The sequence below is a fragment of the Mytilus edulis genome, chromosome 13, assembly GCF_963676685.1.
Source record: "Mytilus edulis chromosome 13, xbMytEdul2.2, whole genome shotgun sequence".
NCBI lineage: Eukaryota > Metazoa > Mollusca > Bivalvia > Mytilida > Mytilidae > Mytilus > Mytilus edulis.
Window position 1 is genome coordinate 44,494,407 of NC_092356.1, and position 25,106 is coordinate 44,519,512.

The 25,106-nt window shown below is 32.1% G+C and overlaps 2 protein-coding genes across 2 annotated transcripts in view; both read left to right on the forward strand.

Moving 5' to 3' along the window:
- LOC139500078 (uncharacterized) overlaps positions 1–25,106 on the forward strand; it is a 254,646-nt gene that overhangs the window by 80,155 nt on the left and 149,385 nt on the right. The gene's annotated exons all lie outside the window — the stretch shown is intronic.
- LOC139500075 (uncharacterized) lies at positions 4,355–23,434 on the forward strand. Its single transcript, XM_071288810.1, has 6 exons — positions 4,355–4,501; positions 11,065–11,295; positions 15,520–15,627; positions 17,871–20,461; positions 20,825–20,910; positions 21,410–23,434. The coding sequence occupies exons 1-6, from the start codon at positions 4,435–4,437 to the stop codon at positions 21,576–21,578; spliced, it is 3,252 nt and encodes a 1,083-aa protein (XP_071144911.1). The 5' UTR covers positions 4,355–4,434; the 3' UTR covers positions 21,579–23,434.

A 25,106-nucleotide genomic window follows, 5' to 3' on the forward strand; every position in this document is an offset into this window, starting at 1 on the left:
TTTTAATCTAAAAACCAAACCGTTTCACGTATATAAAAAGATAATTTTATGCAAATTCCACTTGTAAAAACAACAACAATCTTCGTGATCTCTTTATTTTTTGAAGGCTTACCATGTCTATCTTATGTCAGAGCCTATCCTAGTGAGGTTTATCTTAAATTAACGTTGAGTATTATATCAGTTGGTAGTTTTGAAATAACAGATGAGTGATTTTCTATACTTCTAACATCATGCAGGACAAAGACGAATGTCTAGCTAACATTCACTCAAAATCTTCTTGCATTTATATGCAAAGCACAAATTATAGTAAATTGGACTGTTCTATATTATTTAGAATTGGAAAATAAATTTAAATGTAAAAGATAGCAAACATAACTAACACTGACGAATACGAAAATTCGTTTCCAAGAGTTTCTACGAGTTGGTTGACCGTTATGGAATAACTGTTTAACAAATGATATCGGATATTTTCCTTACGTCGTAACTACAATCTCCTTCCCTTTCATGAATGTGACCTACCGAATTAGACTATTTACCTTATTTGTTATGACATAAGCAACACGACGGGTGCCACATGTGGAGCAGGATCTGCTTTCCATTCCGGAGTACCTGAGATCACGTAGTTTTTGGCAGGGTTCGTGTTGTTTATTCTTTAGTTTTCTATGTTGTGTCATGCGTACTATTGTTTGTCTGTTTGTCTTTTTCATTTTTCATTTTTCGATTTTCGATTTATGAGTTTGACTGTCCCTTTGGTATCTTTCGTCCCTCTTTTCTTTTGCATGTCTTAAATCAAATAGTGTTGGTGTGAAACTATATGTATTTCTGTAGTTATTATTTTATGTTAGTATATCATTCTCTCAATTGTTTATATCTATTTGATATGCTCCAATTTTCACTAGAGCCATAATAAAGTGTTTTCCTTTATTAGAAAAGTCAATTATCTAAATCTGAAAATGACATGTGTTTAAGTGAATTGTTTATAGAAATTCCAACATGACATTTGTTCTAATTTTGGAAATTGCAAAATAAAAGTAAATACCCAAATTAGGTAAGAATTGTTTGTTTTGAATAATAAAGAATCGATATAACCTTTTATTAGTCCTACCTATTCATTTATTCGAATTCTTCCTTCTTCCTTTCTTCGCGAAAGTTTTGGGATTTGATTTAATTCGATGGAACAGCTCCAACATAGTACATCATTTTGGTGTACAGAAGAATTCCCAGGTATATATATATGTTATCGTTATATGTAACAAGAACCCAATACAACGCCACAGGAAAGAACAGTTTGTACATTTTGTATTTAGTGAATAAAACAACTACCTGTGATGAATTATTGGCGTATTAGTAGCCTATAAACTACTTTCGGTTTCAAGTAGATTTAATACATAATTCGTTTTTTCATGTTCTTTGTCGCACGGTTCAGAACTTGTTTAAGAAACTTGTGCTATATTTGTTTCTTGATCCCTTAACTTATCAATCATTCTAGGGTTTTTTCCTGCAATTTGATAAAACAAAATTTTAACATCTGTTGTTTTTAATAATTGATTAATTTGGGTTTCGTATCGGGGTTTTCAGATAAGCCATTTTCAAATGAATTTTCCAGTTTGTTTTTATGTTGTGATATAATTTCACTTTTTCAAGTTCTCACAATCATGTTTAACCCGTCACAATCTTAATGTGCCGATCTGTAATTCGCAAGCTCGCCTTTTTTTGTCTGTTACATTCGCAGTGTGGTATTTTGTAGTGTATAAATTAGTCCATTATCTTTCTTGTTAAAAATGTTTCATTTTTTTACTATTGAGGCCTTTTTATGCTGACTATATGACATGAATTGTACTCAATGTTGAAAACCGTAGGGTAATTGTTTTTTTCTTCATCATTTAAACAGTTTACTCTAGAGAATAGTTGTCGAATTAGCAATCCTTTCATATATCCTTTTTATCACTATTTTGTGCATTTTTCATTTAATCTTTTTTTGTGATACGTTTTTATATCATGCTACTCAGAACCAAGGAGGCACGTGGCGTTGATAATGAAATTGACAACGTCGTCATAGGTAAAATAGCGATTAACAGATTATCACTGGTCATCTCAACTCGATTGCTTTTCTCGCTTTCGCTGTACCGGCTCAAGCGAGAAAAGCATTCTCGTTGAGATGATCAACGATAATCTATAAATATTTACAAAAAAAGCAAACCATCAATGATGACAGAGCAAGGGTTTAACAGGCATTCAAGGTCGTAAGAAACAACCTAGAGGGATAATCTAAGGCCGTACGGTGATCCTAGAGGTTTTTTTATGTCTGTTTCATTTGGCCTCCTGTGAAGAGTTATCGCATTGGAAACCATATCACATATTCTTTTTCATACATATCCTGTACCACGTCAGTAGTATGGCAGTGGTTCAGTTTAAATGTACTTTTTCTTTTTATTTGGTGCACGTCAGTGTTCCTGCTGTTCCTTTGTTTTACTCTGTTGTGGTGCTGGTCTAATGTGCTGTCCTACGTTTGTTTTTTGTTCGTTTTTGTTCTGTGGTTAGTCAGCAATCGGTGTTGACATTAATATCAATTATATGGTCATTTTTCTTATGTTCGTGTATGTGTGTGTTGCATTTTTGTTTATTTTTTTGTTGCATTTCAGTGTTTCTGTTGTTTCGTTGTTTCCCTCTTATAATTGATGTGTTTCCCTCTGTTTTAATTGTATCCCGGATTTGTTTTCGCGCAATCGATTTATGACTTTTGAACACTGGCATACTTATGTTCCTTTATTTATATAAACCGAAATCCGAAAAAGAACCTAGTCTGATAACAAAAAATATACCTTCTGTGATGTAAATATATGCTTTTAAATCTTCGTTTCAAATTTTCGATATATTTTAGCTTAATACTTCTGAAGGAAAAAAAAAATGATAGTACTAGACACTTTTCTTTAAATCTTCTAATCCAGGAAAATTATGTTACCATTAAAATTTAGAAAGCGTTTTGGTATATCACGCGAATAAATCTTACGTTACAACTCTTAACAAACATATAAGCATCAACTTCTTAACAAAAATACCGAACTTCAAGATAAATTCAAAAGGGGGAAGTCCATGTACGCTGATAAATTCAAAATTTGACTATATTAACCAACTGAACTTAGTCTAAAGGAATACCCCAAAAAGCATCTTCACCGACATTTTAGTATTGATTTGCAATAGCTTTTGTTACTAAGATTTTATCTACTGGTATACATCTTTTGTATATTTTTTAAGTTCCTTAACCGATATGTGCAAACCTTTAAATATAAAAAATAAAAATACTTTTTACAACTTCCTTGTCAATATACAATACAATTGACGAAATACAAAGATAATATGTTTGAATGAGGAGATTTAATGACACTTACATAGGTAATAAGTAATGTTGGTTTCCTTTCAGTTCATATTCAAAATTTCAAACATTTTCTTCTTCCTTCAAACATTGAAAGAAGTAATAACCTTGTATAAGTATTTTCTCTTGAATTGACGCAATCAGTTGAAAAGGTCCTCCTCGTGAATTGTCGCATTCTAATGGATTCTGCATTCTACAAGGTAGGTGTGTACTGCATTTTAATTGAACACATTATTCTATTTAAAACATTATTTAAATTGAATAATGAGCTCAAATTTTTTTTTATATCAAGTGTGTTAAATAACTCCCGTTTTCTATTCGATATCTTTTATGTTTCGTATATGCTATGTATTCCTAGCAGAGTTTATCTCTTTATTTGATCTTTTTGTCTTATTTTCGTTCGTCAACATCAATTTTGAATACTCTCTTCTAATCAGCCAGTTGATTAACCAGACCCTAAAATTTACTTTAATTCAGCAATACAAGTCAGTTAAAATAATTACTCATTAAGTGAGTGACTTGTCACTGCATAAATAATCACATCATAGATACTAGGATTGCAATTTTTGCACAACAGGCGCGCGTTTTGTCTGCAACAGACTCATCAGTGACGCTCGAATAAAATAAAAACATTTATAAAGGTCAAATAAAGTACACGGTTTAGGAGCATTCAGGGTTGAAACTTCTTTAAAATTTTGTCAAATGCATCTAAAAAACCAACTATATATTTACGCGATATTAAAACGATGTAGTAATAAATGAAACGTGTGATGTTTTCTAAATGTGTCATCAAATAAGAATATCCAGATAATGTCAAACATGCACAACTTAGTAAAACATTGTGATAGTTATAACATGTAAAATACAACGCATGCAGTTGCTTATACATATTAAAATATTCGTCTAGCATGCGCTTGAAAATTTATAAAAGGAAACAACCAATTTGTCGTTAGTGTAAACTGGATTTTACATTACAGGATCATCGATATCTCAAGTAGATTTCCTAATCATAATCGACCGGCGTCGTCACATGTTAACATTATTTCAGGAACATATATGCCATGGAACCAATTGTATTTGATAGTTACCGGATTTTGACAACGGAGGTAGCACAAGAATTATCCCCAGGTAAATAAATATATACGAACACGTACATACATAGTTATGTTCCTTCATTATGTTTTTTTTTATGAAACACAAAATTGTTCTCCTTTGTTTTTACACATTTCGTGCTAAGATTTTGTGATACCCGGTCGACTTGTAGATAAATGTATTTTAAGGAATTTGTGTGAAAAAATTAAAAATATTGTTAATATTGCTAAATCATGATAGTTTAACTTTTTATTTATGAACTTTCATTTTGTTATTGTGATGACAAAAGAATCGAATTTCATGAAGTTTTGATATAGAAAAAGATATTTTGACATAATACGTAATAGAGTGTCCTGCCCTACCATGCCTTTTCATATGAAACTTGATAGTGCAACAGAGCATAATGAAATTCAAACTAGAAAAACGACATTTCATCGATATTACGATTAATCAAACCTAACAGAAGATATTGCAATGTTGATTTCGAAAGTATTACTTATTGCACATATGTATCGCCCAATGCATTCCAAATAGCTTTCATTTAAGAAACAAAATGAATGAACATGAATGGAAATGTAATGATTGTGTGGGATGAACTAAACGTTTCCAGAACATACAAACACATCAAATCTCACTTTATTTTCTCTTTTTTATCCTGCAAATGAATGTCCTACTAGACAGATACAGCCCTACAGATATCGCTATGCTGTATCTGTATACTATACAGATATAGTGAGGTGACAGAAGCGTAAAAAGTCATCTAGATCGCGAGTTTAATCTCCCCAAATAACACGCGGCTAAAAATGGTCTTAACTTAAAGACACATATGTTTTCGTTAGTTTTTGCCCTGTCGTAAAAATTTCGTACGGTCTCATTTTTTTAAAAGTCGTTTTAATGACTAGTAGTATATTGGAGAGTTTCAACCCCCCTTTTTCAAAATGAAAAAATGTGTATGTTTGCTTACATTTAATCGAAATAGTTTTTCCTAAAGCTATTTTCATATGTCAAAATATTCTATTCAGTATTTTATTGTCTTCTAATCTATAAAATTTGCGAAGTTTGGACTGTTTAAAATTGAGGTAATTTTAATTGCAAATTCAGAAACAAACTTTAGTTTCTTCTTCATAGTAGTAATAAAAATTATCCCATAATATTTTAAGCATATAATATTTCATAAAACTAATAATAAGTGATACAAATTTTGGAACCAAAATATTAAAAAACCTTAAGAAATCAATGGAAAATGAATGGAGTAAAAAACTTCAAATTCAACACGGAACTTAATCACTTGCCTTCCGTCACATTTTGTGTATTAGTCAATAATTTGCTCTCAACTGATATATGAAATGACTACCCTTTTCCTTATCATATACACATGTTTTCAATCAAAGTGAACTGATATATGCCACATGCTTTGATTGTATATGTTTATATTATAATTTTTTTTCTTATAAAACATCAAAAAAGTCTTATTGTAAAATCAAAATTATTGACGGATAGTTTCAGAAAATATTCCGTGATATGTCCGGTGCTACTTGCTCCTTTTAAGTCCAAAGAAAAGACAAAAGTCGTTAAATTTTATGCAGTGCAAAAAAAAAAAAAAAATCGACTGAAATTTTGAGTCAATTTACCAGTATAGGCAAGCCGATTTTTGTATTTGCATTGAATAAAAGATTTGATGAGGTGAACATCAAGATGTTTCATGCTAAAGCTGTTAATTTGAAGAACTCCGTGCAAGCAGTTTATCATCGTTCATGCTACAAAAATGAAACAAATAAACATATGTGTTCCCTCTTTTAGAGCGAGGATGCTTCTATCTGATATTAAATGACGGCATACAATTATCGGACTGTTGTCTCTCAGTTTCGGGTATTGGTACGCGTTCTAGAATGCAGTCGTTCAACAGGAGCGCTTGTATATTTTGTTGCAACAAAACATTTTAGAAAGATCAAAAACTACTCAAGTTTGAATCAAGTTTGATGAGCGTTTTAAGAATGTTTTATCCGTGTCAGATAAAGTTAAAGTTGAAATAGTTTCCCGTCTATCTTTTAAACTTCAAGCACTCTGTCATTGGTTGCATTACAAATTATTTGCTAAAAACGAAAAAAAAAAAGAATACCAACCCATGGAAGCAGATATCTCAGATCACGATGCTTTTACTAATTTTATTTTGGCTATTGACAACGATTTAATGATCATTCCTCATGACACCGTTACTTGATAAACATCTTTTCTTCCGGCTGATTCTTATTTAAAATATTCTACTTGTAAAATTCAGTCTAAACTCATTGATTACTATAGAAATTCAGTTGTCAAACAACTTCAACAAGTTCAAGGCAAATATAACATAATATCTAGTAGCAAAATAACTATTTGAGATGCCATATCAGCTGCTAGTCAATTGAAAACTGACCTCAAAATCTCAATGTCAACTGTAATAGACACAAATAACGGGCAGATATTTTATTCCGCTGCAAGTATAGTTAGGAAAGACATCGAAACTCTACAGAAGAATACCCAACTTCGGATAAATTGTCTCTTTCTTCTTCAATTCAGTCACTGCCTTCGTATTTATTGCAATTCATTTTATGGTTACTCCATGATACTGCATACATCCAAGATTATTCTCTGGAAATGGCACCAGAGAAATTGCGCAGATGCTAATCAATTGTTGAGTCAATCGTTTGTGCGGCCAATTTTGTTTTACTCCTTTTCATTTAGGATTGGCTTTACAAATGTACCAAGAGTTTGGTTTAAAACACCTGGTTGAAACATTGAATGCTAATGGATTTCATGCTTCTTAAAGTGAAGTACGACGTTATCTAATGTGTTGCCAACCGTGAAATTGAGCGAATACAAGATAGTTTGTACGTATACGTCTCATATAATGTTTCCCCAGCATCTTTGCAGACAAGCATATGGATGTCATCACACCTTCCTAAACCCCCTTTTAGATCTCTGTTAAATCTTGGATGAATTGACAGGGATGGTTTGAAGCTGGTATTTTGTTTTAGGAACAAATGTCTTCGGACTTCCTACAATGCCATGTCTGTACTTGTAAAGAAAAACCCAAAATAACGTGTATGCTTTGAGCAGAACCTTTCATGTGCAGACCTGTGGCCTTGAGTGAAATGTGTAGAAATTAAAAACATGTCTTGTGACGGTTGATGAAAATGAAGATGATGGATATAACGGTTGATTTGGTATAAAGCTTGTTGCACTGGTACACACGGTCCCAGCCCCAGGTTAGGGGAGTGTTGATGCGCCCTTAAAAAAGTTAAAACCCGCCACATTCTGTATGTGTTTTTCAAGTCACGAGACGGTAATGCAGTGTTTGTCGTTTGTTTCTATATAATTTGTTTTTTCTTATTTTTTTTGTACAACATCAGGCCGTTAGATTTTTCGTTTGTTTTACATTATTCATTTCGGGAATTGAAGACTATGCAGTATGAATTTTACTCATTGCTTAAGCCCGTACGGGACCTTTATTTGTTAATGTATGTCTCATTTGATCTCATTGGAGAGTTGTCTTTTTCATTTTTAGCCATGGCGTTGTCAGTTTGTTTTGGATTTATGAGTTTGACTGTCCCTTTGGTATCTTTCGTCCCTCTTTTGCAATCATATCACATCTTTTTTTTTTCATATGGAATACTTTTGAAGTTTGTGGTACGTCGCAAGGAAAAAAGGGGGGATATAGGTACAAAAACTATAATTTAATAGATTTTAACCAGAGTAGAAAACACAACAACAGATAATACTATGGAAGCAGTAATAATTGTGAAAAAAACCCATAAGCAACGAGTAGTCGATAAAAAAAAAACTGAAGTATCCGCAAATTCAATTTGAAGTCATATTTGACTGTAGATTTCTATTGCTTTGGTTTGATACCTCATCCAATATGATAGTTTGAAAAATAATTTTAAAGTATTGTCCTGCATGACACTTGACTTTTACCTGAAATTGAAATTTTTCATAAGGTTAAGCTGCTCTAAACATTTGATAGGTTGAAAACTTGATTTTTGAAGTTTTGTTTATAAAACGTCGTTTAAGGAATTTTTTTGATAAAAAAATCTCAATGATTAAGATTTATGTATAATAACAAACATTACTAAAGCCATAACAGTATCATTTGTATTTAGGTAGAATTTAGAAAAAGAAAAAAAATGTCAAAATTGAAACCCTCCCGAATTTTCAAAGATTTCTACATATATGACCTTTGACCTCAATTTAAAACAAATGTGACCATATCAAGTCCTGACGACAGGCATATTATTATAGTACACGATTTCCTCTTTCCAATGATATATTATATAGGTGTGTGTTCGGTGGGGAGATTAAATTTTAAAAAATCTGCCTTCAGTCACCGCACTAATATCGCTTTACTGCTCCGCCAACTGCCGGACTGAGTATTGTTTGAACCTGTGTTACCTCAGAATGTGTATTCCAGTTGCATTTCCATGACGATGACAATTGCCGATTTCAAAAATTGAATGTGTATGATTGTGTTAATACAAAATCAACCATGTCAATTTCAGCATGCATGTTTAGTGAATGTCAAGTCTGAAGCGTAGGGCAACTCGTACATTTCTGTTTCAAATTTGAAAATGTTTTGTTATTTGGTTTTACTGTTGAAATTAGTTGTTATGTTAAAATATATAATTATTCACCTTGAGCGATGTATTATTGTTGACCATCGAGATTCTTTTTTGCGAACCCGTCTTCAGCGTAATGTGTGATTTTGATATAACTACGCCGGCCTCAAAGTTACAAATCGAAAATAAATGCTAAATATGTTAGTTTTTGTGTCCTTCAAAACACAAACAATATACAGAATTAATTGCAGGATAAAGACAATAACTGTTTAGTGTCTTTAAATATCAGCTGTATTTGTACTCGGCTCGAAACAGGTGTAGTAGCTCGTTAAAAGCTCGCATACACCTTGTTTCCTAGCCTCGTACAAATACAGCTGATATTTAAAGACACTAAACAGTTATTGTCTATATATCATCAACCAGTGAAATAATGCAACCAAAAATATAACGCATTCCTTTTCTCTCGACATTAATAATATACTTTTCGTCAATGAGTTTTTAGATTTTTTAAATGCCATATTTAAATTCTGTAGTTTTGATGTTATTGTTGTTGTTTGCATTGATTTGAGAAGAAGGGGTGGAAAACAAATGGATAACAACTGTCATATTCCTAACTTGGTACAGGCATTTGCTAATGTAGGAAATAAGGGATTGAAGCTGGTTTTATAGCTAGTGAAAATTCTCACTTATATGGCAGTCCCATCAAATTTCATTATATTGACAATGATGCATGAACAAAAAAACTGACATAATAGATAAAACTGTCAAAAATAGAGGTACATAAATCAACATAATGTTATAATCTTAAGGGGGCTCACGGGTCTAAATCATTTTTTTTCTAATATAGGATTTCGCTGTATTTTTCTATAAATGAACTTTATCTCATAATTAAAATAAAAATAAAATAAAAATTTGTGGTCACTGTTCATTTACGCTCACAGTCTGCCTTCGAAAGAACATACATTTTTGTAAAGGTACTTTTTTTCTGTTGAACTAATCATGCTAATAGAAGAAATAGAGATAATATCGAAATAAAACAATAACTTATTACAGAATTCGCTTACATTTTACAATTATTTAGTTTATGAACAGCTTATTTGAAAACAATAATAAAAATATAGGTCACCGATGTGTTTGAAAAAACATTTCAATTGTATTGCTAAAAAAATGGCATTTTTTACCAAAGGGAGATAATTTGGAACTTTTTCAATGATATAAACATTTTTAAAGTCATCTGGGGGCAAACAGAATCGAATTTATTGGTTGAGTTTTGTACCATATCATAAAGTAATAACTAATAGTGTAATAAATAAAATTTGTAATGAAAAAACAAATGTTTAATTTTTTGCTGAAAATTTTGTACCCGCGAGTCACCTTAATAACTTTTAAAATTTTATCATCGAACAATAACACAATGACGGGATGTATAAGTACAGAGCCAAGTCATATATTTGTTTAACTTGGTATAGCACCTAAACATATTTAGAATTACATGCTGCAATTAATGAAATAATTAGTAGACAAGATAAAGTCTGCACTTACAGGTTTTTTTTTTATTGTTGTAGGTATGTATAAATACCATGCGACGTCCGATCTGAGTTTTTATTACTTTTTTCTGATCTGATTGATCTGATGAGAAAACCCCTTTTAAATAAATGTTCTTGTTTGTTTATGTGTTGTACTGTTACACCACTGTCCAAGGTTAGGTATAGGGTTAGGCACCGCCTACCCGTTTAATCCGTTTAAATTCTGTATAAATGCCTGTAAGTAAATAACTGTTATTTAGTGTTTGTCGTTTATTGTTGTATATCATTTTTGAATATCTTCTGATTGTTTTAAATTTGTCATTGACGGTCTTTCATAGTAAAATACGCGGTATAGGGTTTGCTTCTTGTTGAAGTCCGTACGGTGACAGAAAGGTGTCATGTGGTGTCCGGTTTTCATAGATATGATATCTTTAGTGAATCTGTTTTCGCATTTCCAATGTCATTGTTTTTATATTCATAGAGAACATAAAGACCATTAAGTTTACTTTAAGACTTAATATTGGAAAGCGTGATCTAGAGAAGATTGTTACAGGAACTGACCTTTTACGACTGTTGGAAGAACGATGTATGCTGTCAGCTGAAAACGTTGAACAACTGGCAACATATTTACAGATTGCCAAACGAAACGACCTCGATGAAAAGGTTCAGCAATATATCAAATCGGCCATTTCAAGGAATCTGTCAAATCATGGTGAGTTAAAAGGATTATCTGAGTTTTCGAGTATTTATATTTTTAAGTGAGTTAGCCCTTTACAATAAAATCAGATTTCTAAAAATGAAGATTTTTGTTTATCATCATTATTTTCTGTTTATTTTATGCAAAAGAAGATTTAACACGTCATCGTTTAAATAAATTATACGCTGGGTACCTTTGATAACTATTAATTAAAGAAGACATACTCATAATTGCTCTCTACATCAGAAATTCAAATGTGAATTCTGAAATGTCTTCGAACCTTTAAATGTTTGGCCTATAACAATTAATAGGCGAGTGACTTTAACCATAAAATTAAATTTTTAATGCACCTACCTAACACACGGCTAAATTATATATCATTTGAAAGCTACACATCTGTACTATCTGTTTTGCCCGGTCGTAAAAAAATCGTACGGTGCAATTTCCGTCAAATCAAGATCAAAGGCCAAGGGCGAATAAGTGCATATTTTCTAAGATTTCAGCCTGATTGCATAATATGACTTTTATATACTAAATTCACATATGCAAACAATTTAAACTTTTAGCAGAGAGATTAACAGTCATTATTCAAATGCATTTTTTAATATTCAAAGCGTGTTTTTGACAGAGAGCACATGTTTCCTGAAATTCGAGTAAAAGTTAACAAAATGTGTGAAAACCCAAATTTTTCTTTCTGGTGCAAATGCTAATCAAATAAAACTAAGTAAAACCCTGTAATGACTATCAAAGAAGTTTTTGACATCATAAAATTTCCTAAATTATGCTTACTTCTAATCAAACAGCAAATCATAACAACTCATACAGTTGCCCAAAATACCGCCATCTGCGAAAAACAGATTTTAAGCATTTCTTCCTATTTAAACATTGTATGTGGTCAATATAAGATTTAATAAACAAATTCTTAAGAAATTGAAAAATTTAGAGTAAAAAAATATGTGCGCGAATCGTCTTATTGCTTGAAATAAAGGGGGTGAAACTAAGAGATTGCAATCTGCATTGTAACTACCAGACTGAAATAAACATATTTCGACTTTTCTAATTGTTTGATTTGTAGCTTCATTATAAATATTGATGTAGTGAAAAGACCTTTTATTTATTTTATGTGAATTGAAAATTTAGACCAAAATAAATAGAAAATAAATTGATGAAAATTGAAATTTCAAAGAATTTCAAAAACTAGTAAACACATTATAAAACTTGACTTCTTGATTGCTTAAATTGCGTTGTTCATTGTTTACATGCATTAATTCATCAAATAAGAATAATTTTGAAGAAAAAATATCCATTAATACGCAACGATTCTAGTTACAACTAGACTTCCTGAATAGCTTGAATGACTAGTTCATTTTTCATACGAGGATGACTTCATGCAAGAGTTTCTGATGACGACTGAAAAGAAGCTATCATTATCTTGAAACTTCACTTTCCATTATATAGATGATGTCATCTCAATAAATAGTGCAAAATTTGTGAGAATGTTGGACTCGTATTTTCCATTGAAATTGAAAATAAAAGACTCAACAGATATAGTTTACTCTATCACGTATCTTGAAATCGATGATGAGGGTTGGTTGAGAACAAGTTTTACGACAAAAGAGATGAGCATAAAACAACCCATAAAAACACCCCTTACTACCAAATCATAAACTTTTCATTTCTTTGTAACAACATTATAACAACGCCTGCATATCTATACTACTAAACTCCTCTGAAATAAAGGCAACTATAGTATACCGCTATTCAATAGTCATCAATCGATTTACTAGTAACTGAAATAAATCCGGGTCACAAAGCAAAAACTAGGAAAACGCATCAACTATAAAAGGAACACAACGATATAACAGAAACACAGAACTGCTACAAAAACAAACGCCAACATACAAAGAAACAGATTATTCGATACCAACTGCCATATGCCTGACTTGGTACAGGACATTTGAAGAAAAATGGTGGTTTACACATGTTTGAAACCAGAGTTCAAATGCAAAGTTGAAATCATCCCTTTGAAAATTTCATGGACGCCACTACGAGTTGGTTGACAATTATGAGATATCTGTTTCGCCAGATGACGACTGATAAGTTCCATCGACGTAACCAAATTGCCGTCATTTCTGCCGTGAATGTCACCAACCGAATAAGGCTTGACATCGAGTTAGGAAATGCATGAGCCACAAGACGGGTAAAAGAGAGCCGCGGTGTTGTGGTTAGTGCATCGGACTTCTAACACAAAGGTTCCTGGTTCGAATCCAGTTCCGTGATGAAAATTTCAGGCTCTTTCTTGACACCATTTGTGAGTATGGTCTTGAGAAAACGATGAAAGTCCGTCGTAAGGAGATGATAAATGGCTTACCCGTGTTAAGAAAAAGCCATATCTCTTGCACGTTAAACACACCTTTGTAGATTTCGAAAAAGGGCAGGTTAATGCCGCTAATAGGCAGCACTCGCACCTGCAAAGTGGAAAGCGATTAGTTTAAGTTGCAAAACTTGTTTCCCAATCCACTATAAATAAATATGCTAAAACTAAGATGGGTGTCACATGTGGAACATGATCTGCCTACCCTTTGGGAGCCCCTGAATTCACTCAATTTTTTTTTTTGGGGGGGGGGGGGGGTTGTGTTACTCAATCTGTAGTTTTATATGTTGTGTTTTGTATACTGTTGCTTGTCTTGTTCATTGTTTGCCCGGCTTTGTCAGTTCGTTTTTAAATATGAGTTTGATGTCCCTTTGATATATTTCGTCACTATTCAAGTAGTAAAAGGTTTAACAATTATAGATCAGTGTAGCTAAATGTAAGGTTTAACAATTATAGATCAGTGTAGCTAAATGTATCATGATAACGATTTGGTTCTATATATATATATCACCGTGTGCAAATTAAGTTATATTTCGCGGATATTTGTCTTATTTCGTTAATCTTCTTCACTTTACTTTGAGGTGATTTTTTGGCCGATTTTCATTACTGCAAGTAAATGTCTTTAAAGTAAAATAATACCAAAGGGACAATCAACATCTCAAACCATGAATCAAATAAGGTTAATAAAACCATGAACAAAATAAAAGTAAAGTCCAAGAGACGAACAACAGTCCAAAAACACAGCATACCATGAAAACGAACACTCCTAAAACAGCGAATGATTGTATGAGGTCAGGAAGGGTATTCAACTTTTTCATTTTGTTATTTCACAACTGCTTATAGTGTTTTAAAGCTTCTGTAGAAAATGCTCAAAGCATCTTTTATTCAAATAATTAAAGCGATTAAACTTCTAAACACATTTAATATGACTTACTATATCACGATTTTAAAATAATAAGAAGCAGCCGCATTTTATTAAGTTCGTTTACATCCCGCTTTAGACAACCAAGTGTTTCCAAACAAGGTTACTTATTTCAATGTTGCCTACGATTTAGTCGCACAGTAATGTTTGCATTTAAACATGATTACAAAAAGTAAAAAAGTTTGACTTCGTTAAAAGCATATTTTAACCTCAATTACCTTGCATATATTCTTTTCTTACTTTAAATACCCCTTCTTTTATTATGGAAAATCATTCTCCTCCCTGATATTCACAATTAGCGATGTGCTATTTTAACATAGATTAACAAAATGATCGCTATTTGCAGATGGCAGATTTTTGGGCAACTGCAAACACTTCAATAGAAGGCTGTTCCATGAACAATAATTAATAATTGCATCTGAAAATTACCAAAAAAATATTCCTTGACCTAAAACATATACATTTATCTATTTTTTTAGCATACAAATATTGATTCCCCAAGATATATTTTGCTTTTTGAATAATTTTTCATTTTTTTTAGGATTTGTGATAAATTTCAATTTTCGGAAATTTTGCGCATCGAATCTCTTATTTATTGTTTGATTTGGAAATTATGTATCATGTTCCGTAAAGTTCATATGATCTTTTGAAAAATGATATGGTACAAGAATTAGAAAATGGCATTTTATTTAGCAATCGCAAAAATTGGAATGTTTTTTCATGACCTTTGACCTTGATTTAACAAAAATTGCACCGTACGATTTTTTTACGACTGGGCAAAACAGAAAGTACAGATTAACAGCTTTCGAATGATATATAATATAGCCGTGTGTTAGGTGGTGCATTAAAGTCGTTAACTAAGCGTCTTTTTGAAATAAGTCACTCGTCTATAAATAATTGTGTTCAAATCAATTGTTGAATAATTATAAATAAATAATTTTAGACTACTACGGGCTAAGTGGAATGCTTGTAACTGAACAGTATTTAGAAACATCAGAATACCGCAAGTTATGTCAACACATGTCACATAACAATGCAGCTATTTTAAAAGGTATGTCATTTCATGAGTACATTTTAAATATTCAAATCATATCTGAAATATGAATTAAACTGGAAAACACATTAGCATCGAGGAGTGGAATCGATAAGCTTGGTATAACCCTGAATATTTTATTATTTTTTCAGTTATCTTTAATATTGACGATTTCCATTATTTTCCGAATCTACAAAAGTATATAGATATTGACCTGACATACCACATTTTATCCGAACAGATTAAATGGTTTGTCAACAAGTAATAGATACATCAGTATAATCTTTATGAACGTCATTGATTTGATTTATTAACTGGTGTTAATATCAATGTAACTATTTGCAGGTAAAGTAAGGGTTCTTTTAATTTAGTTCTGAATTGCATATTAACTGAGTGACTGAGAAAATAATAATAAAAAAATCATCAAGAATTTTAATTGTTTTTGTGATACATTTAAGTTGTCTCCACACAATCATCTAACCTTAATCTAGGCACATTATCTAAGCACATAATAGATATAGGAAGATGTGGTATGAGTGCCAATGAGACAACACTCCATCAAAATAACAATTTATAAGAGTAAACCATTATGTCTGAAATAAATTGTATTTGAAATACTGAAGACAATTGGGTATCTTTATAAAACCTAATGTTTTCACGAGATAGGCGACATTATTGTTTTTAATTCTTGCCATCCATATAGAATCATTATAACAATTTTGAATAATAACCTACTCAAATGTTCATCAGAATTACAAATAATTCCAATGAAAACAATAACTAGTGCAAGGATCAGTAACAAATATACTGACCAGATTTGCATTTCAATAATGTTTATCTCTTCTGACACAGTGAAGATGGAGACCAAAATATACGAATATCATAATACTATATCAATCATTGCAGATTATCTAAAACTAAGTTAAGGTGATACCCAACACCTTGACTGAAAATAATTTGACTAGTTTAATTTTCATAACATTTTGACAAAATATTTTATAACTTTGACCCTTTGAAAAAGATATGAAAATTATTAACAAAATGAACCAATCACTTTCTCGGAAAAATTGGTTGGATATGTGGCAGTTTGACAAAAACTAATTTTGATCATTGAGAAGCTAGATATTTCCTTATAATACAACGTGATGAAAACTTTTATATGATTTTACAGAGTTATCTCCCGTTAGTGTTATTTACCACCTTAAGAAGCCCTCAAAATAGCCAAATTTGGGCATAAAAATCAGAGCTTTGCTTAAAGGTCATTTCTAAATTTAAAATTCATTTTGATGTTTTGTAGCATTTAATTTTTATCAAACAATTAATTTCTGTTTTGCTATGCCAGAACTGCATTTTTTCTATTTTATTGAAAAATACGAAAAAAAGTTCGGTGACCCCAATTTTTTTTTCTTATTTGAAAACAGATTATTTGATATAAAAAAGAAGATGTGGTATGATTGCCAATGAGACAACTGTCCACAAGAGACCAAAATGACACAGACATTAACATTATGAGTTATCTTCTCATATTTAATCTTTAAATTATATGGTGATAATTTCTTTATATCTCAAAAATGGGTTTTCCAGGCATAATCTATATAATATTGGACAATTTATGACCTGTAGCATGAAAAAAGCCTAGTGACTCACACTTTTTATTATTTTTTTGAAAAAACAATGATATGAACAATACTTTGACAAATCTTTAAAAATTTCTATGAATTTAATTTAGACAAATCCGACCCCCCCCCCCCCCCCCCCCCTCGCCCCTTCATCTATTACAAATACATCACTAGATAGGCATAAATACCAATTCAATGTAAAGTCTATGCATACAGTTTTATTTCCGTTTTTTTTAACATAACTTGAAGCATCATAGGATTTGAATAACAACATAACATATCAACTAGGTTCCTAATTTTAGAGATGTCCCTAAAACGACGAAGTGTACCGAAGTATCGACAAAAGCTTCATCCTGATCATTTACATAATGTATGTTTAAGATATTATTAAGGCATGGGGTAATTTAGTACCACGAGTACTACAATTGGAGCATGATCTGTTTGCCCTTCCGAAGAACATGACATCTTCCCTTAATGTTTCTCAGTTTTGGGTTTTTATGGTTTTTTTTGTGTTCTGCTATTTAGTTTTCGGTTTTGCAGTGGCAGAGTAATTGTTTTGGACTTACGAGTTTGACTATCCCTTTTGTACCTATCATGGATCTTTCAACATGTAGGTTTTGTAGAACTTATTATAATTTTCAGGTCCACCTGGAACTTGGAAATCCCAGCATGCATTCAACTATGCACACAGGCGTTCAAATGATACGGAGAATGCCAATAATTCCTTGATTTGGCGGGTAGATTGCAATACTGAATTAAACATTTATAATTCTCTTTCTCATTTAATGAACTACCTAAAGATACAATACATCAATTCAGATCTGCGCATTAAACAGTCAATTCTCTTCATGTTATCACGCGCTATAGAGGTTTTGGAAAGCGACGATTACAAGGACACAAAGCACATTTTTATTCTGCTTGGTTTAGTAACTCCTGAGATAAATTTAATGAACGATTTTTTGAATCAACTGAAACAGAATGATAACCTACTGGTTATTGTAACTACAAGTGAGTCGTTATCACCTGATTTCGATAATTTAGTAATCGAATTTCACGGAATGACAGAAACGGAGGCTGTAACATATCTAAACGTTGATGATTCGGTACATGAGCAGGCAAAAGAACTAGCAAAGAGATTAGGCTATTTGCCAGATGGCCTTGCTTTTGCAAGAACTCATATCCACGCAACAGGTATAAGCATTGAAAGTTATCTTCAAAGATTACTTGAAAACAGAACCAGCATTGGCGATTCTGCATCTAAAAAAGCTTGTCAAATGCTTATTTCACATGCAGAAAAGAAAATGTCAACCGAGGAAAAAACTCTGTTTCACCTCATGTCATTTCTTAACACAGATAATATTCCTATCCTCATTTTTGAATCTCTTTTGCCAAACAAATTAAACAAAGATGAAAAGACGATAATAATAGATGGCTTCCTTCAAAAATTACAAAAGTATTCCCTAGCTTTTATTAAGGGTATAGATGAGCAGCGAATAATAACTGCCCATGGGTTTATTTTCATGATACTGAAAGCGTCTAAGCCCTGCGACGAACGAAATTCCCATCTCAAGAAACTTCTGAACTTTTTCATGTGTAATATTGATCTAGATGCAAGATTATTGGAAGTTATTCATAGAAACGTACTTTTGTTAGACCATGCTGAGGCCTTCTTATTACACTTTGAAGACAATATTAAGTCTTTGTTTAACGAAACAAAAGCAAAACTTTGCTATATATATTGCGCAATAGGAATCACTTATAGAATGTATGGAAATACTGAGTTATCTGCTAATACCTATCTAGAAAAAGCAAAACGCACAATGTATGAAGCATTCTTTTGTGGTCAACAACACCAGCTTACCAATATCAAAGATACAGATCCTTACACGAAAATGAATGAGTATCTAAATGGAAGTGGAGTTCTTCAAGGACACTGTAAAGTCATCTTCAACATATTGGTTGAAAAGGGAAAAAATCTCCCTCGTGAATTTGTTGACACATTCATCGAAAACAAACACAGAAATTTAAGGATCATAGATCTTTTAAGAAATCAAGGTCATCTTTGTACCAATGATTTGCGCAATGGTCAATTAAAAACAAAGACAATCAACACACTAAGAAGTAAGAACTTGATAATGGAGAGTCAACATATATCCGAAATATTTCTAGTCGAACTGATGATAAGGATTCTTTACAATTCTAGTAAAAACAAATGGCTTATGGAAATTTCAAAAGACAGCTTCTCAAAACCGGAAACCGGTTATGTCCGTCACAGACTTTCCAGTACTTTCTTCCCCGTTACTACAGAAAGCTTAATGGAACATCAGCTAGCACACGGTCTTACGAAGTTATTACAGCATCATTTGAGCTCTTTGTCGATGCAAAAAAATACCAAGACAACCTCAAAAAATGTCGTGCGATCCTTTTGTCCTGTGTTCAGTCCAGTAACACATCGCAGTGGTGTATTATATATGTTGAGATCCTTTTCCGATCCCGATCTGCTATCATCTTTACTAATAGAAGCCATTGAACTATTGAACGGCCTTGATTCTGATATAGAAGGCATAGGTTTTACTGAGTTTGGAGTTGTAAAACGTATTGGAGATTCAAGTCTCTTTCATTCCGTAATGATTGATAGAATCAAAATGGAATGTTATGAAAAACTATTTAAAGTACAATGTCCGGGAACACCTTTGAAGGACGAAACAAAGAAGAGAATAATCGTAGAAGAGCAAGGCATATCAAAAGATGAAAGTACTTATGAGCATAACGATTTATCTGACAGTAAAAGGGTGGTAGCAAAGGAGAGCTCGAAAAGTCAAAATACATCGGGCAATGAAATAGCTCTTACAAATCAAAACTTAGTGAAAGCGTTGTCAATTGCAAATGAGTTAGAAAAGAAAATTGACGACCTGACATCGTGGAAAGCCCTATCAGGAATCCATTTGAAGATTGCTAAAGTTTTCAAACTAACAGAAACAGAGGAGAACATTCGGAAAGCGAAACACCATTATAGAAAGGCGTACGATCGAGAATATGAAAGCAATAACACCAGACTAACCCGTTTCCATTTAAAGGCAATCGTCCATTATGCTAACTGTTGTATTAAGTTTCCAAATGAGGCAGACTTACATATTGCCAAGAAATTGTCGCAGGCAATGCAACATCGATTTAGATTGGTTAAAACTGGTACTCTATTTGACGAGGTGATAGGAGATATTGATAACTGTTTGGTAAGTATGAGAATATATTTTCAAATCACAGATCCGATACGAAGCATTTTACATGATCAGTAAGACGCGCAATACGGCATACGTTGATAGTGTAGTTAAATTAAAAATGAAAAGTGAGAATGTCTCAAGAGACAACAACCCGACCAAAGAGCAGAAAATATTGTTAAGTTATAAGAAAATCTTCCCGTTGATTTGCAATGAAAATAAAAGCTGATAATTTATCGATAATACATATTTTTAAAAAAGATATTTCAATTGATATAAAAAAAAAAAAAAGTCCTGTATATTGGTTTTTAATGAATATGAATTTATAGCATCTTTATTTACATTATTACTACTGATCGAATTAATTTCATTTTACAGAAGAAACTATCTGAGAAAAGGCAATCAGTTGGTTCATCTACAACAAAAGAATTTGATTCCAAATCAGTCCAAACCGACACTGTTGTGTATGTATACTTTTTTCTTGAAAGGTTATGCAATGAAAAAAGCAGAAAACAATATGAGAAGGCGTATATGTATTTTACATTTATATGAAATATATTTCTTAATAACTCCGATGATTCGGTGATTTCTTTTAATTTCGCTTTTGTTCAACTTCAATTTGTATTGATAACGTTTTTTTAAAACATTAAATAATATAAGCTACTTCAAACAAAAATATGTAAAAGAGGAGAGTACACAATCGACTTAACTTTAATATTATGTTTTCTGAACATGACTATTATGATGGCATGTGGTTAAAATTGGATTGTCTCTCTTTTATAAAAAAAAATGTATACGAGATTTGCCAGACGATAAAGAGAACTACTTATATATATTTGGTGTACAATGCAAAGTATTGAACGTTTGTTTTGATTTGTTGAGTTAGTCTGTTCCGTAAATGTGCATGCTGTTGTATTGTAAAATGCATATATAATGTTAATTGATAGTGTATGTCTGTTACAGAGATGATGAAAAAGGGTTGTTGGATGAATTAAAACGAAAAATAGCTCGGCTGAAAAAGCGTCGGAGTACACTAAGTGAGGAGTACAAAGAAATGAAAGACGATATAGACACGCTTGATTTGGAAATAGACTCGGTAGAAAAGAAGATAGCTGAAATCGAAACCGTATAACGAAAGTCACAGCGGCAAATTATAACATATTTCAAGCTATTTTTCTTCTTTTGAATGTATTCTGTCTCACTGAATTGTACATTAACAGTATAAAAAAGAAAGAGTAAAGAAACATCCATGAAATGAATCGCACGTGGGTGATTTAACAATTTTCCCGCCTATATTTACAAATAACTTTCCTGAAATATCAAATGTATATGTTATCGTCTGTAGTAAATATTTATTGTAAAAGTTACTTATCATTAAAAACGTTTTAATTCACTTTCCGAAAAAAAATTGGAATGATTTAAGAAAATGGTGATAACTTACTATAACTTCTCAATCATGTCGTAACCACAATCCCGTTCCCTATTCAAGAATGTAACCCATCGAGTTAGACTATTTACCGGGTTTGTAATAAAATGAGCAACACGACTATTGTCACATGTGGAGCAGGATCTGCTTACCCTTCCGGAAAAATTTATGCAAATTTATGCTAATACCAAGTCAGGAATATGACAGTTATTGTCCATCCGTTTTTGATACGTTTTGTTATTCGATTTTGCCATGTGATTATGGACTTTCCGAATTGGTTTTCCTTTAAGTTCAGTATTTTTGTGATTTTACTTTTTAGACATATTTTTAAGCTTTAAAAAGGGGAAACACGATTTATTTTAAATCAGCGTATGACATTGTCACACATAAATTTGGAGAGCTCTCATGGGTGTCCACTTTGTTTTAATTTTGTATATAGAAAAGCAATTGTAGTTCTGAAGTACCTCGCAAAATTACTCTGAAATATCTCAATGTATTATAAAGATAATTATGTGCATCAGGTTATTTCTTGAACAATTCAAAAATATTTGTAACATAGGCTTTTTGTCCCGAAAAACAGAATATTCTAAACGCTCCTGGTTGATATCTTGAACAATGTGTCAACTTTATTAATTTAAAACCCATGTAACACAATTGAAAACAAAACTGCTGATGAATATTTTGTTTAATTCAAATAACAGTTACTAGTAATTATAGTATTTTATTATTGTATTTTATTCTTTATGTTTGTTTATATTTATAAAGTGCAGGACCTTATTGTAAATCATATTATTTAGCTCCCTTGGTCCAATAGGGCCAAGTGAGCTTTTCTCATCACTTTAGATCTGTCGTCCTTCGTCGTCGTCGTCCGTCGTTATCGTTTAACTTTTACCAAAATCTTTTCCTCTGAAATTAATGGGTCAAATAAAACCAAACATGGCCCAAATCATCCTTAGGGTAGCTATTTAGTTTGAAAAATATATCCGATGACCCCCGCCCATCAACCAAGGTGGCCGCCATGGCTAACAATAGACCATGAGGAGTAAAATGTAGTTTTGGCTTATATCTCTGAAAGTAAATCTGACACTGTGTTGAAATGTGCATAGATAAGTAAAGATCTATCGGTCATGAAATTTTCAGACGCATCAGCCATCCTGTTGATTGGTTGCTGCCCCTGAATAATTAACTTTAAGGAAATTATTCTGTTTTTGGTTATTATCTTGAATAGCATAATATGTAGAGTGAACTGTTAACAGCCAAACTATTCAGCAAAGTAAGATCTATAAATAAGTCACATGACCAAAATTGTCAACTGACCCCATAAAGAATTATTATGTCCTTTAAAGTCCATTTTTCTCAAATGTTTATTCCCTTCTGAAACTACTCGCCAAAAGACAGTATAGATGGAGATAATTGTAAATAGCAAGAATGTTCAGTATATTAAGATCTACAAACAAGTTATCATCAGCAAAAAAGAGAAATTTGACATGAATTCTATTCTTGTCTGTAATGTGTGTCTATGTTTTTTTAAATGCACATAGATCAAGGTGAGCGACACAGGCTCTATATGTTATTGTGTTATCCTGTTAAAATAAAGAAAACTAACATTATATTGAATTTTTCTTGCATATTTGAGTAGGCATACATGTAGGTTTTTTTTTTAAGCAAGCTGTCAAATGTTGAGACAAATAATAACATGGAGTAGACACCTTTTGGATATATATAAAACCAGTGCTCTTTTTATAAAAACAATATCGTAAGGTATACTGAAATCTTCATGACTAACATACATGTATGCGATTTTTTTCTCGAAAGATTTATTTGTAAAATGAGGCACTGAATATAAAAAAAACGAGATTTGGAATGATTGCAAATCTACAACTATCCGTTAGAGTCCAAATTGCGTGTATTTGGTAATTGGCAAAAAAAAATAATCATCGTGCGGCCTTCAACAATGAGCAAAAATCCATTCCGTAAAGTCAGCTATAAAAGACCTCGAAATGACAAAACCTGAAACAAATGAATGCAAGTGAAATAATAACGGTCGGATTAATGATTTATAATAATATATAAAAAATATGCCAGACAGGGGTTAAAAGCATCCGCTGAATAAACGCTTTTGGTTACACTTGAAAAGTGAATAATTTGTAACATATTATCACCTGGTTCCAATCTTAACCGTCAGGCACATTTTGATCACACATGACCCTTTCGAATTTTCTATGTCTACGGCTGTCACAGTAAACTTTTTAAAACTATATACCCTAATTATAATTAAAAAAAGACATATGATATTAGATAAGGTTTGTTAAATGCAGCCTAGTAATTTTAGATGTGAAAATTTATGTAAAAAATTATATTGAAAGACAATGAACGACGGTAGACCGGTGCCAAGTGATGAAAAAAAAGAAGACTTTTCCTGTTGAGTTAAGTGAGCTAATTTAAAAAACAACCAAGAATTCCAAACAAAATTGCACCGTTCTTGAATTTAAAAAAAAAAAATGTGTAACAACTGGAAATTTATAAATTTCATGAACGAGATAACTTGATCGGACATAGCAATCAACTTTACTGGCGTATTTTTTTCAACAAAAATAAATAAGACATATTACTTATACTTAAGTGTACGCACTGACATGTCACAAATGATTAAATGATCGCAATTCAATTTAATTTGAAGGTCTCTAAAGCTGGGGTCACACATAGGCACGGTTGTTATCCGACTAGACAAAATCGGGTAAGTTTCCCTGAATATTACGGGACGCCCCTAACAATCGTAGTGGTTCGCCGAACTATTCGGACCCTTCTCGACCCGTAGGAATCTATTACGAACTTAAACGACTGCGTTCAGACAATGATATGACATTCCAGATAATTGAGGATAGTAATCCGACTTTTTCACTTTTCATGTCGTATTGTTGTCTGATCTTAAACGGGAGCAATAATCGGCAATGTGTAAACCCCGCATTAGATAAAAAAAAAATGGTCACAGAAACTTAACCGATTGTTTATGGGACCATTTAAGTCGAGGTCTAATAAACCCTGCCAGACGGACATGAACACATTCTAATAATTAAAACCACCAACACAAAACCCTCAACATTTACCAATTAATCAAGGAAATAAATTCACGGTCACATAAATGGTGATGTGGCCAAACTAAAAATAATATAGGAATGTGGTCAAGGGCAAGGGCAATGGACATATGGGCAAATAGAAAAAAGATCGTTAGAT

Excerpts from the sequence above, each read along its gene's own strand:
- LOC139500075 (XM_071288810.1), top strand. The coding sequence starts at position 4,435 with ATGGAACCAATTGTATTTGATAGTTACCGGATTTTGACAACGGAGGTA. Across the intron at positions 4,502-11,064 it reads AGCACAAGAATTATCCCCAG|AGAACATAAAGACCATTAAG; the intron begins GTAAATAAATAT and ends TTATATTCATAG. Across the intron at positions 20,462-20,824 it reads GAGATATTGATAACTGTTTG|AAGAAACTATCTGAGAAAAG; the intron begins GTAAGTATGAGA and ends TTCATTTTACAG.